The following is a 15,964-nucleotide window of genomic DNA, read 5'->3' on the forward strand; positions in this document are numbered from 1 at the left end:
GTGTTGATACAATTGAAGGATTTTCAATTGTACCAGTTGTCAATTCAGTGATATTATTTTCTTTAAATTCTCCAGCCTCAGATGTTGAAGATGTTTCTTCAAAAAATTCATTTGTCATTTCATTAGTGGTTGTATTTAAAGTCACTGGTGATGTTAATAAAATTAAATCACTTTCAGATGTACCAGTTGTCAATTCAGTGATATTATTTTCTTTAAATTCTCCAGCCTCAGATGTTTCTTTGAAAATTTCTGTTGTCATTTCATTACTGGTTAAATTCAAAATCACTGGTGATGTTAATAAAACGAAATAATTTTCAGTTGTACCATTTATCAATTCGCTCATATTATTTTCTTTAAATTCCTCAGCAATTGTACTTGTTTCTTTTATCAATTCTTCATCTACAGATGTGAAAGATATGTCTTCTATAATTTCAGTCGTAATTTTATCACTGGTACTATTTAAAGTCACTGCTGATGTTAATAAAATTAAATCATTTTCAGTTGTATTACTTGTTAAATCACTGATACTATTTTCTTCAAATTTCTCAGCTATTGTACTGGCTTTTCTTGTTGTTAATTCTTCACTCTCAGATGTTGAAGATGTCTCTTTTAAAATTTCAGTTGTCATTTCAGTGGTGGTTAAATTAAAAGTCACTGCTGATGTTAATGAAATTAAATCATTTTCAGCTGTACCAGTTGTCAATTTGCTGATAGTACTCTCTTGAAATTTTCTGGCAATAGTACTCGTTTCTTTTGTCAATTCTCCAGCCTCAGATGTTGAAGATATTTCTTTTAAAATTTCTGTAGTCATTTCATTACTTGTTAAATTGATAAAACTCGTCGTTGGTGTTGATACAATTAAAGAATTTTCAGTTGTACCAGTTACCAATTCACCCATATTACTTTCTTTATATTCCTCAGCTAGTGTACTTGTTTCTCTCATTAATTCTTCACCCTCAGATGTTAAAGATATTTCTTCTAAAATCCCAGTTGTCATTTTATTACTTGTCAATTCAAGAATCGTTCCTGTTGTTTCATTCTGAGTGAAAAATTCAGAAGTCAAGATCGAAGATTCACTTGGAGTAATTGACGTCCAAGCTATTGTTGTATTTTCTTCTGATCCACCTTTTGTCTTTTCAGTAATAAGAGTTCCTTCATATTTTTTCGTAGTCAACTCTAAGCCAGTATCATTTAAACTTAGCTCAGTTGTCGTTCCAGATGATGAAGTTATTGATTCAACAAGAGACGAAATCGTTGATGTGATAAAATTAAAAATTGTCGTTTGAATACCAGAAGATTCATTTAATTGTGGAGTTGTCAATTGATTAGATTCTATTTTTTCACTTGTAAATAATTCCTCAAGCTCAGTAATACCTTGTGAAGATACCACTGTTGCTGATGATGTATCAGTAGTGATTTTTGAAGACTCTGTAAGTATTGTTGATGATGTAATTGTCTCTGTACTCGTTAAAATATTTTCAGTTGTACTAGACTCTGACAAAGTAACTTGAGGAATATTCAACAATGTTGTAGGCTCAATTTTACTTGTCTCTTCAGATGTTGGAGATGTCAAAGTAACTGGTGGAATAAAAATATTATTTGTGGTGCTGAATATTGTTTCAATAGCACTATTATCTGTTGTAGTATTTTTCTCTTCATATTCTTTTTGCGTGGATATTGTATTTAAAATAGATAATGTTGAAATTTCAGATGTAAAATCAGTCTGAAAATTATCAGTTAATTTTTCAGTACTTACAGGAATTTCTTGAGTCTCTGTTTTATCTGAAGATGTAAAAATCATTGATGGTGTTGTTTTTTCAAATGAAAATATTGTAGTTGATAAATTTTCTGATGAATTATTTATTTCTGTTGTTATTTCACTACCTTTTGATACACTCGTTTCTTCTTCAGTTGATTTTATTGTACTTGAAGTCATTGGTAACGTTGTGAAAATTGTAGTTTTTTCAGTTCTACCAGTCTCAATGCTAGTTTCTTTCAATTCTCCAGCAATAGTACTTGATTCTTTTGTTGATTCTTCACCCTCAGATGCTGGAGATATTTCTTTAAAAATTTCAGTTGCCATTTGAGTACTAATTACACTAAAAGTCACCAATGGTGTTGATTCAGTTAAAGTTGTACCAGCTGTCGATCCACTATTAGTACTCTGTTGAAATTCTCCAGCAGTTGTACTTGTTTCCTTTGTTAATTCAACATTACTCTCAGATGTTGAAGATGTTTCTTTTAAAATTGCAGTGGTCTTTGCATTACTGCTTGAACTTAAAGACACTGCTGATGTATTTTCAGTTGCACCAGTTGTTAATTCACTGATATTATTTTCTTTTAATTCGCCAGCAATTGTACTTACTTCTTTTGTCAATTCTCCAGTCTCAGATGTTGAAGATGTTTCTTTTAAAATTTCTGTCGTCATTTTATTACTGCTTAAATTAATTGTTGATGTTAATAAAGTTGAAGTATTTTCAGTAGTACCAGTTGTCAATTCACTAATATTATTTTCTTTAAATTCGCCAGCACTTGTACTTGTTTCCTTTGTCAATTCTACACCCTCAGATGTTAAAGATGTCTCTTTTAAAATTTCAGTTGTCATTTTATTACTGGTTAATTCAATATTTTTTCCTGTTGTCTCTTTTTGAGTAGATTCAGTTGGTGTAATTAACATCAAAGAAATATTTTCACCAACTTTATTTTCACTTGTACTTTTGTTTAAATTATTTTCAACAATACTTGTTGTTAATTTTGTTATTATTGAAGGTGAAATTTCTTCAGTAGTTGCTTGTGACTCTGTAGATCTAGCTGCCGTTGACGTGACAATTTCAGCTGTTGAAACTTTAACACTATTTGTCAATGACTCAGTGCCCAATGTTCCTGATGTAGTTATTGTTGAATAAGTACTTTCAACTTCTTTGGTACTAGTTTCAACAGAAATTATTTTCTGTTCATTTGTCGATACTGGTGGAGTGCTAATAGACGTGGTGATTGTTACATCTGGTAATTCTGATGAACCCAACGAGGTTGTCAATGGTGAACTTGACTCAGCAGTCGTGCTTTTAATTACCACTGTTGTAGAAATATTGTCAATTATTTTCCTCTCAGTCGTGCTTTTTTTTTCATCCTCATTTTTACTAGAAATAATTTCAGGTGTTATAGTTTGCTCTGTTGTTGTTGTTGTTGTTGATAGCTGTGTCACTGAATTACTAAATATCGATGTAAAAAACTCTGTTATATTTTTTAAACTTGATGTAAACTGTGATTCTTGTGTAGTCTCAGTTGTACTTGGTAGCTGAGATGATGGAGGTGAAGTTTCAGCTATTAAAGTGGGTGTTGAAGAGCTCAGACTTTTTTCTTCAGTATTTGTTTGAAGAGCCTCTTCAGTGGTACTGGCAATGACTAAACTCGAGCCTTCAATTTTTTCTGTTGATGAAAACTGGGTCACAGAGTCACTAGATGTTGGTGTGAAAGAATCTTTTACATTTCGTAAAGTTGTTGTAGATTGTGTTGTTCCAATAGTACTTGTTTTTTCAACGACAGTGGTTTCTTCATTGGTACTTGATGACCCAGTTGAAAGTGAGACTGCGACAGGCAATTGTGACGAGCCTTCAATTTTTTCTGTTGATGAAATCTGGGTCACAGAGTCACTAGATGTCGGTGTAAAAAATTCATTTATATTTTTTAAAGTTGTTGTGGATTGTGGTGCTCCAGTAGCTCCAATAGTATTTGTTATTTTTTCAACAACAGTTGAAGTGGTTTCTTTACTTGTACTTAATGGCTCAGCCTTAAGTGAAGTTGTTTCATGCTGTATTTCTTCAGTTGTAATAGGTAAACTATTTGTTTGAGAAAATACTTCATTGGTACTGGAAACGACTAAACTCGAGCTCTCAATTTTTTCTGTCGATGAAAACGAAGTCACAGAGTCACTAGATGTCGGTGTAAAAAATTCTTTTATATTTTTTAAAGTTGTTGTAGATTGTGGTGCTCCAGTGGCCTCAACAGTACTTGTTCTTTCAACTACAGTTAAACTAGTTCCTTCATTTTTGCTTGATAGCTCAGATGAAGACGATGCTGTTCCAGTTGTGACAAATAAATTATTTGTTTGAGAAAGTTCTTCATTAGTATTAGAAATTATTAAACTTGAACTGGCAATTTTTTCTGTTGAAAAAATATTTGTTTGAGTTGGTTGATTGCTTGATAATTCAACTGACGGAATAAACATTTGAGTAGTAGTTGAATTTATCAACTGATTTGATGATTCAGTGTTTTTAATTTTCGTACTACTTTTATTCTCTTCATAATCTTCATCAACAGACGTTTCAGGAATTCTCGTTGTACTCTGAATAATATTTGACGTCTGTTTAGTTTCTGCTGCTGTTATTGATGTACTTGGTAAATCATTATTTTTTATTTCTGCTTGTACAGTAGATGAAGCTATTATATTTGATGTAACTGATAAACTTTCTGTTGTATTTTTTTCTTTTTGTACTGTCGATTTTTTATCTCCTTCATCTTCAGGATTTTTTGTTATTTCTGTCTTTTCTTGTTGTTCATTTTTTTGGCTACTTGGTAAAGTCGGTGGTGCTGTTACTGTTGGCACAAGTGTTAAACTATTAATTGACGTTGATGGAATACTATTTTTTGTCGTTAAAATTTCAGTTATTGTCTTGGTGATTTCTTGACCATCATTAACACGAGCCTCTTGTTCAATCAATGTAGTAGACAAAATAGAATTTATTTTAGTTGAAATATTTTCTTCAGTTTCTTCTATCGATTTTAACGATCTTCCAACTCTTATATTACCATTTTCTTTTATTGCTGATTTTTTAGATATTTTTTTAATACCTGGACCTCGTTTGAGTCGTTGAGAATTCAACAAAGACTGACTTGACTCTGCAAATCCATCTGGTGATTCTGGAAAACGAAGATAAAGAATAATTTTTGGTAAATTTAAAGATTTATTTTGCAATAATTCACCATTATTATTTGATCTTTTTTTCTTTTGGAATTCAACATTATGATCAATCAAATTTTCTTCTGAATCTTCTTTATCATCATCCAGATCATCAAAATAATTATCCACATCAATATTACGTTTTTCATTGTCATGTTCTTTATCATTTAAAGAATCATTATCATAATCCTCTGAATAAAATGAATCATCATCTTCAATATCATCATAAACTGGCTCAGATCTTTTTTCCAATGATTTATCTTCATTCATATCAGCTGAATCATCTAATTTATCATCAACACTACGTTCAATTAAATTTTCATGAGCATGAATAGCTGAATGACTTCGATTTGGTAAACGAAGTTTTATTGTCAATCTTGTATCACTGTCATCCTCATCATCATCACCAACAGCAACAACAGCATCTTCATCTCTAGTTCCTTTATTTTTTTCAACATCATATACTACTCTAGAATTTGTCAATTGATTTTCATAACTATTCAAGTTATTATTTGTTCCAATTGTTTTAAAATTATCATTAAAATTTGATGAATTTTTTTGCTCATTTCTTCCATATGGTACTTTAACAATAATCCCATCACTAGTTATATTTTGAATAATTTCAGGTGGTAATAATTTTGCTAAAAGTTCAGTTGAATTTGTTCGTAATAATTGATTATAATAAATTGATTTTTCATTTGTTTTATCATCAATTGGCATCATTGACACTTTTATTGTTTCTAAATCATCAGTTGATGAAGATGTTGTAGTTAAAACACGACCATAAGCTGCTTGAGGTGCTCTACTAGACGTTATCATTTCTGATTCACCAGAAGGATTTTTTGTTTCATCTTCAACATTATTTGAATTAATTTCAGTTGTTGTTGTTTCCATCATATGATCATTTAAATTAGTAACATAATTATGATCTAATTTTTGAGTTGTTTGAGTATCAGTCCTTGTTATAATTTCAATTGGCATTGTCACTTCATTATCAATTAAATTTGTCCTTGTTGTTGTTGTTAATTCTGGTGAATTGGTAACAGTTGTCTTATCAATTTTTGTATTGTCATTTAAATGTGAATAATCTGCTTCAATAAATTGCTCATGAACTTCTGATGTTGTTGTTGTTTCAGGATTATCAGTTGTTTTTGAATTAAATGTTATGTTATCAATATTTTCTGGTTTCATGGTCGTTGACATGCCCAGTGTTTTTTGAAAAAATGATACAATACCATTATTTCGTTTTGTTTTTTTATTATTATCAGTATTTTTAATTTTAGATGATGTAATTTTTTTTTCCAATGAACGAGATGATTTTATTTTATTATTTTCTTTAACAATAGATTTTTTATTAATTTTTTTATCATTTCTTTTTGATTTTATAGTTGATTTATTTGGACAACGTTTACCCTTGTACATTGTTCCTGGCAAACATGGAACAGTAACAAATTTAACTGGAGATCCTTTTGCATTCATTGACATCTTGCCATGTTCATTATTATCATGTAAATTTTTATCAGATCGCTCTTGACGCCTTGCATTATTTTCCTCCTCAATATCTTCATTAACAAATTCTTCATTTTCAAGCTTATTATTAACGTGAATATTATTAGATTTATTTTTAAATATTCCACGTTTTTTTCTCATTGAATCAGATAAATTTGTACCATCAGGATTTTTATTTTCACTCATTAATTTTTCATTAACTTGTTTTATTGATGATAATAATTTTTGTAACTGTTCTGTTAATGGTTCAATAACATTTGCCAATGATGTTCCATTAATATTATTTTCTTTATTTGTTATTTGTCTTGTTGATTTTTCACCTCCTTCAATTGAAAGTAAATCATTTTGTTTTTTTTCATCATCAATTAATGCATTTTTTTGTTCTAAATAATTTTTTTGTTCTACATAATTTTTTGAATAATCACCTTCATTAACAATTTCACTATTTAAATTCCAATTTTTATTTAAATTATCAACAGCATTTGCATATCTATCAAGATATCCTAAATTAAAATCATTTGATTCACCTGGATCTTCCCTAGTTCCTCTTTCTAATTCATAATATTTATTAAACTCATCTGAATTATTTTCTCCAATGTTATTTTCAATATTATCCTCAGCTTTTTTAATTGGATTTGACCGATATGGCACTTGATTTTGTCGAGGAGATAAATAATCATTTTGATAAACTGGATAAAGACCTTGTGGATTAACTTGATGATAATTATCATAAGCTGAATATAATCCAGATTGATCAGCTGAATTATAAAATTCATTTTCATCAATTTTTGAATTTTCAATTGATCCAATATCATTACCAGCTGAGCTAAACACTGGATCAGCATATGGAAATTCTTGACGAGATGAAAAAACATCATTTGGATTATCTTGAAATGATCCAGACGGTGATAAATCAATTGATGGATCATAAAGATTAGAATTTAATTTAATTTCACCATATGGATCATATAAATCTTGATTATCAGCAATTAAATCAGCTGCAGATGATTGTTGATCTTTTTTTATTTCTTTTTGAAGAAATGATTTTCCAATATCACGAACATTATGATGCATATGAGCTTTGAATGACAACATTGCTGATAATTTATCTCTTCTATCATTATCAATATCAAAACTTGATCTTTTTGAATTAAATACATGTTGATTATTTATTTTAGACAATACTGGATTAACTGCTGGTCCATCAGTGTCTTCACGAAGAAGATAAAGATCACGTGATACTGGAACAAGACGAAAACCACGTTTTGTTTTAGCTTCTTCATCAAGATGAATTGAGTTATCAACATTTCTTTGTTTTTTTATACTTTCAACAGGTAAATTATCATCATCATAAGTATCATACAATGAATTTACATCATTCAATGAATTTTTATTATCAATTGAATCATCTGGTACTTGCCAAACAGGTGCATTACGATTTTTTACAATAACAGGATAATCTTGTGATGGTGAATTTGTCGTTAATGTCATTGATAAATTTTGTTCTGATATATTTGATGTTGTTAATGAATTATTTGCTGGTGATTCTGTTGTTGTTGTTGCTGCTGATTTAAAAAAACCCCATCTTTTTTCAATTGGTGCACGATATGGTAATGAAGAATGATACTGTTCATCATAATATCGTGGTATGATATTTTTTTGATTATAATAATTTTGACGATTGTTTATTTCATGTTTTTGTTCAATCATTTGTGATTCTGGTTCTCCATAATCATTCCACTGTGATAATTTTGATCCAGATGGATTATTTTGATAGTTATCTGAATTATAGTTTAACAGGTGACGATTTTTATATGATGATTGATAATTAGTTGAACAGTAATCATTTATTAATTTATTATTGTCATTTTGAATTGTCAATACTTCAGCTAATCCTTTTGCTGCGTACATTACAGTACAAAAAAGGCTAAAAAAAATATATTAATTAATTATTTTACATTTGATATAATTGTGTTAATAAAATTACCTGTAAATTACGTAATATCGCATTTGAAGATGATACTGGAAACAGACGTCATAGTATGGGGCGATTAAGCGATGTCTCAAAATTCACGATGTTTTACTACAACTTAATTAAAACATCAATAATATCAAGTAGTTATTATTATTATTATTATTATATTAATAATCACAACACAAGTATGTAAAAAAAATTAAATATTACAAAATTCTTTTAGTTAAATGTTATTTAATAAAAAATATAGATTAATTCATTTTAAATAATAAAAAAAATAATAATATCAATATATTTTATTTTTTTTTAAATTAGTTATTGACATGTTAAATGTGAAGTTGACAGAAATCATACTCGTCATTTGTTTATTTTTATGATTTTTTTATTTTTTTATTTTTTTTTTCAAAAAATATATAGAATAAATAAATAAAAATTATTAAAAATAATTTTGTAATAATAAAAATATATTTTTTAAATTAATTTATAAATTTTTTTTTTTCATAGATAAAAATGTAGTTTATTAATTAAAAAATTTTTGAAAAATATTATTAGAAAATTAATTTAACAAATTGATTTTTCATTAGATCGATACAGTGGTATTGTTTTAATTTCAAAATCAAATGATGCATGTCTTCCTCCAATGATAGTTGAAACTGAGGGAACACGTTCTTTCTCATGTTCAATTTCATTTTCTTTTTGAAATTCATGCTGATTATCATTTTGTAAAATATTAAATGTTTTTGAAACTGAGGGTAAACGTTGATTCTCATGTTCATTCTCATTGTCATTTGGGTATTCATGCTGATTATCAATTTGTAAAACATTAAATGTTTTTGGACTTTCTGTTGTTGTTGTAGTTGTTGTTGTTGATGTAGTTGATGTTGTACTTGTTGTACTTGTTTTTGTTGATGTATCATATTCAAAACCAGAAGCTGGAAGTATTATTTCAACTGGATATTCCATTGTTGATTTATCATCATCATTATAAATTTCTTCTCTATCATTTGTCTTATTTTTTTTATGAGCCATATGAAATGATTTCTTAAAAAAATTACCCAAATTACTAATAACATTCGTATTATTTTTCAAGGGTATAAAAATTTCACCACCAGATTTTTGTACATTTTTTTCTTCACTTTCAAGTTGTTGTTGTTCATTATTATTTTTATTATCATCAGATGAATATAATTTAAAATTTTCAAAATTATAATTTTTATTACCATCAATATCATTATCATTATCATCAATTTTTTTTTTAATTTCAAATGTTGTATTATTATTTTCTAATTGATTCAATTTTTTTTCAATAATTTTTTCTTTTTTTTTATGACAACGACGATTTCTTGATATTTCTGATTTATCATTGAAATTATTTTTTAAATTTTTAATATGTTTTTGATGACTTCTACGATGAATATTTCTTTTATGATTTTCAATAAAATTTAATAATTGTGCAAGCTCTATATTATTATCATTATCATCATCATAATAATTTTTTTTAATATTTTCAAATTTATTTTTATGTTTTTTTGGTTTTATAATTTTATTATTTATTGAATAACTTTCTGGCCAAACTATTTGTTTATCAGATTTTTTCATTCTTTCAACAGGAAATCCTTCTAATAAATATTTACCAAATTCATTTAATAAATTATCTTGATTATTATCACTTTCTAAATTTTTTTTTTCACCATTATATTTATTTTCTCTTGATTGATAAATTTCTTCAGCATCATCATTCCAATTTTTCCAACTCCAAGTTGTCGATATCATCAATAAATATATAACAATTATTTCAATAAAAAACCTCATATCAATTGATAAATTGTGTGTATTTTTTTTATCCAAAAATAAATAGGTTAATTGAAATAGAAAAAAAACGAAAACAATTGACAAAAGGAAATTATTAAACTCTAATAAAAACAATTATAATTGCTTCAATATAAATCCTTGTAAAATAAGTCAAAAGCCACTCAAATTTATTTCTTTTTCTACTCGATAAAATATATTCTAAATAAATATAAAAAAAAATATTGGCTCAATTGTAAATAAAAATAGCAAAAAAATTCAAGAAAAAGTAAAGTTAATATGGCTTTAAATGTAATTTAAAAAGTTTAATAAATTGTCATTAACTTTTTTTTTTGTCTAGATAAAAAAAAATATACTTATTATTATTTTCAATATATCTAACAATAAATAAATGGTTCAAATTATATATGCATAAATAAAGTGGTTAATTCAAAGCATTTAATTATAAAGAGAGCAAATGGTTATCTATTTATTAATTAAACAAAATTAAAACTTAAAAAAATATCATGAATTGTGTGAACGTGAAAACCAACCCTTGAACATGACCTTGGGCTTCCCAGGGCTTCCACAGCTATTATTGGTTTGATATTTTTATCAGTTTCTTTATGGGCTGTGATAATATATTATTTCTTTGTTGGTCGACCAGAAACAAAGGTAACCAATAAATTTCAATATATAAAAACATTTCAATTATCTATTTAATTATTTATTCAAGTTGCCAGATGCCTGATCTGATCAAATGAACAGGTTGGGTCAAGAAATAAAGGAACAGTTGAGAGAGAATAATGAGAAATTATTTAAAAAATCAATTAAAGCACATCAAATAAGTATAATCAATTAGTTAACTTATTTATTTTTAAGTATATTATTATGTAATAACAATTTAGATTATTTATTTATCATACTGACGAAAATCATGATCACCCTGAGAAGATGTACAACAATTTGAAGAAGTAAAGCAACAGCCAACATTTATCTTGCTTCAGGCTCAAACTGGAATGGATCGACCTCCAATCCAAGAGAAGCAGTTGTTGATATAATTATTTTCTCAAGTAACCTTCAACAATATCAAGTAGCTGAAAGAAAAACAAAATCAATTAAAATAATTTAAGTATATATTATAATTAATTAAAATGTCTATAAAGCAACTACTTACTTGGGTTCGAAATTCTTTATGTATTGCTACTGCGACTGAGTCAGCACCGAATTTTACATACATTTCAAGTAATATGACCCCAATAATGAGTACAGCCAATATTGATTTTTGGTAAAAAATACATTTATCAGTAAATGAAGGTGTCTTTTCGGTATAATGAACGTTATGTTCTTCAAGAACTTCGTATTTTGGACCTTCGTCAACCGACATGTTTCTGGCCCTCAAGGCATCCCCCCAGCAGTAATGTGACTTGTTTACTGGTTTCAGCTCAACGCAGTTTACCAATCGAGCAACTCTACCAGAAGATTTTTCTTTGCCATCATCATCAAACCATCCTTGAAATGATCCATGTTCGCTAAATGATTTTTTGAGTACTCTTGGGATCGGTTGAGCAAATTTTTTAACACCAACTAAAATAATTAATCAATTATTAAGTATTATTATAAAAAATTTTTAAAATTAACCTAGACAATATTAATAAACTTACATTGTGCAATTTTAACAGATTTTAGTAATGGCTGACGTACTAAGCCCAACATGTTGACTTGAAGACTCATTAACTCTCAAAAAGACAATATGCCAATAAAGCAGCTGACCAAAGCAGACACTAGACTCAACTTCAAAAAGGTAAAATGGCGTAAAATACAGGAAAAAAGACTAAACTTCTAAAGACAGGAATCTTAGTCTCAATTTCAAAGAAGGCTATATATAAAGCAGACGCCAGATTAGCACAGATTAGCACAGATTAGATATGTATCCTATATGCAATCCTATGTATAACAATAACTATGCGACTGTGTGTGACTCACCCGCAGCGAAAGAACTGGAAAGTGGAAAGAACGCTCAACGTGAGAGCTTTGTTCGACGCAGCTAGCAATTTATTTATTTATTTATTTTTCACTAGACAAGCCATGGACTAAATGGAAAACGATTGGCGTGCTGCCATGCAGTAGGAACATCAACTATCAACTGTCGGTAAATTTATCATTTTTACCGCTCAACGTTTGTATATAATATTAATTAAACAAAATAAAAAAACACAGTTAATTTTAATATTTTTCATTGATAAGAAGTATATAAGAAACTAATAATAAAAATTGATATGTACTATTATTAAGTAATTGTTTAACAACTGTTCCAATAATTTAACCAAAAATTTAATTAAATTTTCATCACAAGTATAGCTTGTTACTTGTTGATTACAAAAAAAAAATTACACAAATAAATAATATCAGTATTAATTAATATTATCCATCATCAATTTATTGACCAAATAAAATGCTTTTATTTAAACATTTACAATAAAAAATAAATATTTATTATATGATTATGAATAAAATCAATTTGTGGTGTGCAGTAATAAGTATGAAGAGTCTCTCTTAAAATAACAATTATTTCAATAAAAAACCTCATATCAATTGATAAATTGTGTGTATTTTTTCTATCCAAAAATAAATTGTTTAATTGAAATAGAAAAAAAACGAAAACAATTGACAAAAGGAAATTATTAAACTCTAATGAAAACATTTACAATTGCTTCAATAAAAATCCTTGTAAAATAGGTCAAAAGCCACTCAAATTTATTTCTTTTTCTACTCGATAAAATATATTCTAAATAAATATAAAAACAATATTGATTCAATAGTAAATAAAAATAGTAAAAAAAATTTTGAGAAGAAGTAAAGTTAATATGGCTTTAAATGTAATTTAAAAAGTTTAATAAATTGTCATTAACTTTTTTTTGTCTAGATAAAAAAAATATACAGAGTATTTATTTTATTGGTGTTTATTATTCTTCTTGAATGTCGCAATAAAAACGTGAAACAATCATTCAATTTGCTGTGATCCTTTGGGGATCACAAGAGGGCAAAATAATTGAATTGATCGACACGTCAAGTCACACGTGATCTGAATGTTATTCAAATAATATTTACATTGCCACGTTATTTTTAAAACTGAATATATTTTTTAAAATAATAATTCTTTTTTTGCTTCCTTTTCGTTGAATATTATATTTAAAAATAAAATAGAATAAATATTTTATATTGAAGTGTTTTCAGAGTAAATGATAAATTTGTCTTTTTATTTTTTTCTAAATTGATTTAAATAAAAAAAAAATAAGGGTAGATTGTAAAAAGATGCTTTACAACAACAAAAAAAATTGGAAGATTAAATTTTTATTTTTTTCCTGTTTTTAGTGTTTTTTTTATTTTATTTTTTTTTTACCTTTTTATTGTCTTAGGTTTAACGACATTTGAAAGCGCGCAAAATCGAGTTAAATATTTCCCCACTACTTTGATGAAATTCATGAGGTCTTGGAATTATCTACTGACCAATTTGTAAAGTAACTTTCAAACTTGAACTATTATTAAAAAATTTTATCAAGTAATATTATTTAAAAAATAAAATAAAATAAAATAAAGATGTTAAAGTTATTATTGTTATTTTTTTTTTACAATAATGCATTATTTAAAAATAGTGATGCTTATAATTTATCAAGCTTACTTGAAAAAATGAATATAGAATTATTGGAATTAAATAAAATCAGTGCAAAAATTGAATGGGAATCAGCAAATAATAATTCATTAAGTATTATTAATAAAAAAATTAAATTTTATAAATTACGAGCAGAGTGGAAATTAAAATGGTGTAATTTATTTAGTAAATTTAATAAAATCGACGAAATAATTGAAGAAAAAATGATATATTATTTATGTAGAGGAGCAAAATATTCACCAAAAGAAAGTGAAAAATTAATTTACTTGAGTGATAAATTAATTGAGATTTATCAATCAAAAAAAATATGTAGAATTGAAAATAATAATGAAAAATGTTATCATGGTGAAACGGGCTTGAAAAATATCATGAAAATATCAAAAAATGAAAGTGAATTAAGATGGGCATGGACATCATGGAGAAATGAAATGAGTGATGTTAAAAAAATATATTTACAAACAATTAATTTACAAAATAAAGGATCAAATAAAAATGGATATAAAAATACTGGTGAAATTTGGCGTGAAGAAATGAATATGATAAATGTTGAAAATTTAGCAGATAAATTATGGAATGATATTAAAAATTTTTATCAACTTCTTCATGCTGTTGTTAGATTTAAATTAGCAAAAAAATATCCGGATTTTATTGATCCAATTGGACCAATTCCCGCTCATTTATTAAATGATTTATGGTCACAAAATTGGATTGGTTTAATTGATATTATTTTTCCAAATTCCACTGATACACTTGACATTACAAAAAAACTTTTAGATAAAAAATATACAGTTATTGATATGGCAAAACATGCAGAAGATTTTTACATGTCAATTGGCTTTCCTCGAATGACTGATGAATTTTGGAATAATTCAATAATGACAAGGGTCAATGAGACAAATAGTAATTGTCATGGAACAGCTGTTAATATGTTTGAAAAAAATGATTTTAGAATAATGGGATGTTTTAATGTTAATGAAGAAGATTTTCATGTTATTCATCATGAAATGGGACATGTACAATACTACATGGCTTATGAAGAACAACCACCAATTTTTAGGGTAGCTAAAAATTATTTATCAACAGTTTTTTTTATATTTATCATTTTACTTTAATCTATTTTTTAGAATGGAATTAATTCTGCATTTCAAGAAAGTATTGGAGATGCAATTTCACTTGGTGTTATGACACCACAACATCTTCAACGACTTGGTCTTGCTAGTGATAAAATATTAACTCATGATTTTATAATTTTACTGCGACAAGCATTGGCTAAAATTCCACAAATTCCATATGCATTGGCCATGGAAAAATGGCGTTGGAGACTTTTTGAAGGTAATATTAATCCACAAAATTTAAATGATGCATGGTGGAAAATTTATCATGACTTCATGGGTATTAAACCACAAGAAACAAGACACAATTATTTTGATCCAACAGCTAAATTTCATGTTGTCAGTAATACACCTTACATCAGGTAATTTTTTTTTTTTTCAATAAATTTTCTAAATAAAAAAAGCAAATTAATTTTAAATATTATTAAAAAAAAATATTATAAAAATTTTTTTTCATACCTGTTTTGTTTTATTTTATATTTAACAGATATTTTTTTGCTTATTTTTTACAATTTCAAATATTTGAAGGAATGTGTAAAGTAGCTATTACTGGAAAAATAAAAAATGATGAAAATTTTTATATTCCACTTCATAAATGTGATATTTATGGTTCAAAAAAATCTGGTCAATATGCTAAGTAAGTTGTATAAAAAAATAAATTAATTTTACATAATATAAGTCAAGTTTTAATAATAAAAAATAATAATAAATTATAAAATATTGGAAGTTAATTTATATATTTAAATCTGTAACAGTTTGTTTTGTAATCTAAATTCTAGAACTGTTATGGAAATGGGTAGCAGTCTTGGTGTTACTGAGGCGCTTTTTCGATTGACAGGATCAACGAATTACAGCTCAGAATCATTATTAAAATATTTTGAACCAGTTGTAAAATATTTACAAAGTGAAATTGAGCATTTTAATATTCCAATTGGTTGGAATTAAAA

General features: G+C 26.8%; 3 protein-coding genes and 1 long non-coding RNA gene across 5 annotated transcripts; 2 read left to right on the forward strand and 2 right to left on the reverse strand.

Annotated features, from left to right (window-relative positions):
* Positions 1–9,005: 9,005 nt before the first annotated feature.
* Positions 9,006–9,612, reverse strand: LOC122850661 (ELMO domain-containing protein C-like). The gene has a single exon (XM_044149793.1). It carries the CDS (start codon positions 9,471–9,473, stop codon positions 9,006–9,008), a length of 468 nt encoding a protein of 155 aa, XP_044005728.1. The 5' UTR covers positions 9,474–9,612.
* A 981-nt stretch (positions 9,613–10,593) lies between these two features.
* On the forward strand, positions 10,594–11,843 carry LOC122849845. The gene is made up of 3 exons (XR_006373601.1): positions 10,594–10,907; positions 10,969–11,080; positions 11,141–11,843. It is a non-coding gene; the product is annotated as an uncharacterized LOC122849845 (long non-coding RNA).
* LOC122849844 lies at positions 11,216–12,428 on the reverse strand. Of its 2 annotated transcripts, none has more exons than XM_044148687.1 (4): positions 12,219–12,428; positions 11,897–12,026; positions 11,410–11,819; positions 11,216–11,329 (listed from the first exon to the last, which is right to left on the reverse strand). In XM_044148687.1, the coding sequence occupies exons 2-4, from the start codon at positions 11,964–11,966 to the stop codon at positions 11,294–11,296; spliced, it is 516 nt and encodes a 171-aa protein (XP_044004622.1). In that variant the 5' UTR covers positions 11,967–12,026; positions 12,219–12,428; the 3' UTR covers positions 11,216–11,293. The 2 variants fall into 2 exon arrangements, with proteins under 2 accessions (XP_044004622.1, XP_044004621.1); XM_044148686.1 differs by having other exon boundaries at positions 11,897–12,111; positions 12,219–12,427.
* A 1,680-nt stretch (positions 12,429–14,108) lies between these two features.
* LOC122850662 (angiotensin-converting enzyme-like) lies at positions 14,109–15,962 on the forward strand. The gene is made up of 4 exons (XM_044149794.1): positions 14,109–14,963; positions 15,030–15,379; positions 15,505–15,654; positions 15,797–15,962. The coding sequence occupies exons 1-4, from the start codon at positions 14,109–14,111 to the stop codon at positions 15,960–15,962; spliced, it is 1,521 nt and encodes a 506-aa protein (XP_044005729.1).
* The last annotated feature ends 2 nt before the right edge of the window (positions 15,963–15,964 follow it).

Source organism: Aphidius gifuensis, linkage group LG2 (genome assembly GCF_014905175.1).
Source record: "Aphidius gifuensis isolate YNYX2018 linkage group LG2, ASM1490517v1, whole genome shotgun sequence".
Taxonomy (NCBI): Eukaryota; Metazoa; Arthropoda; class Insecta; order Hymenoptera; family Braconidae; genus Aphidius; species Aphidius gifuensis.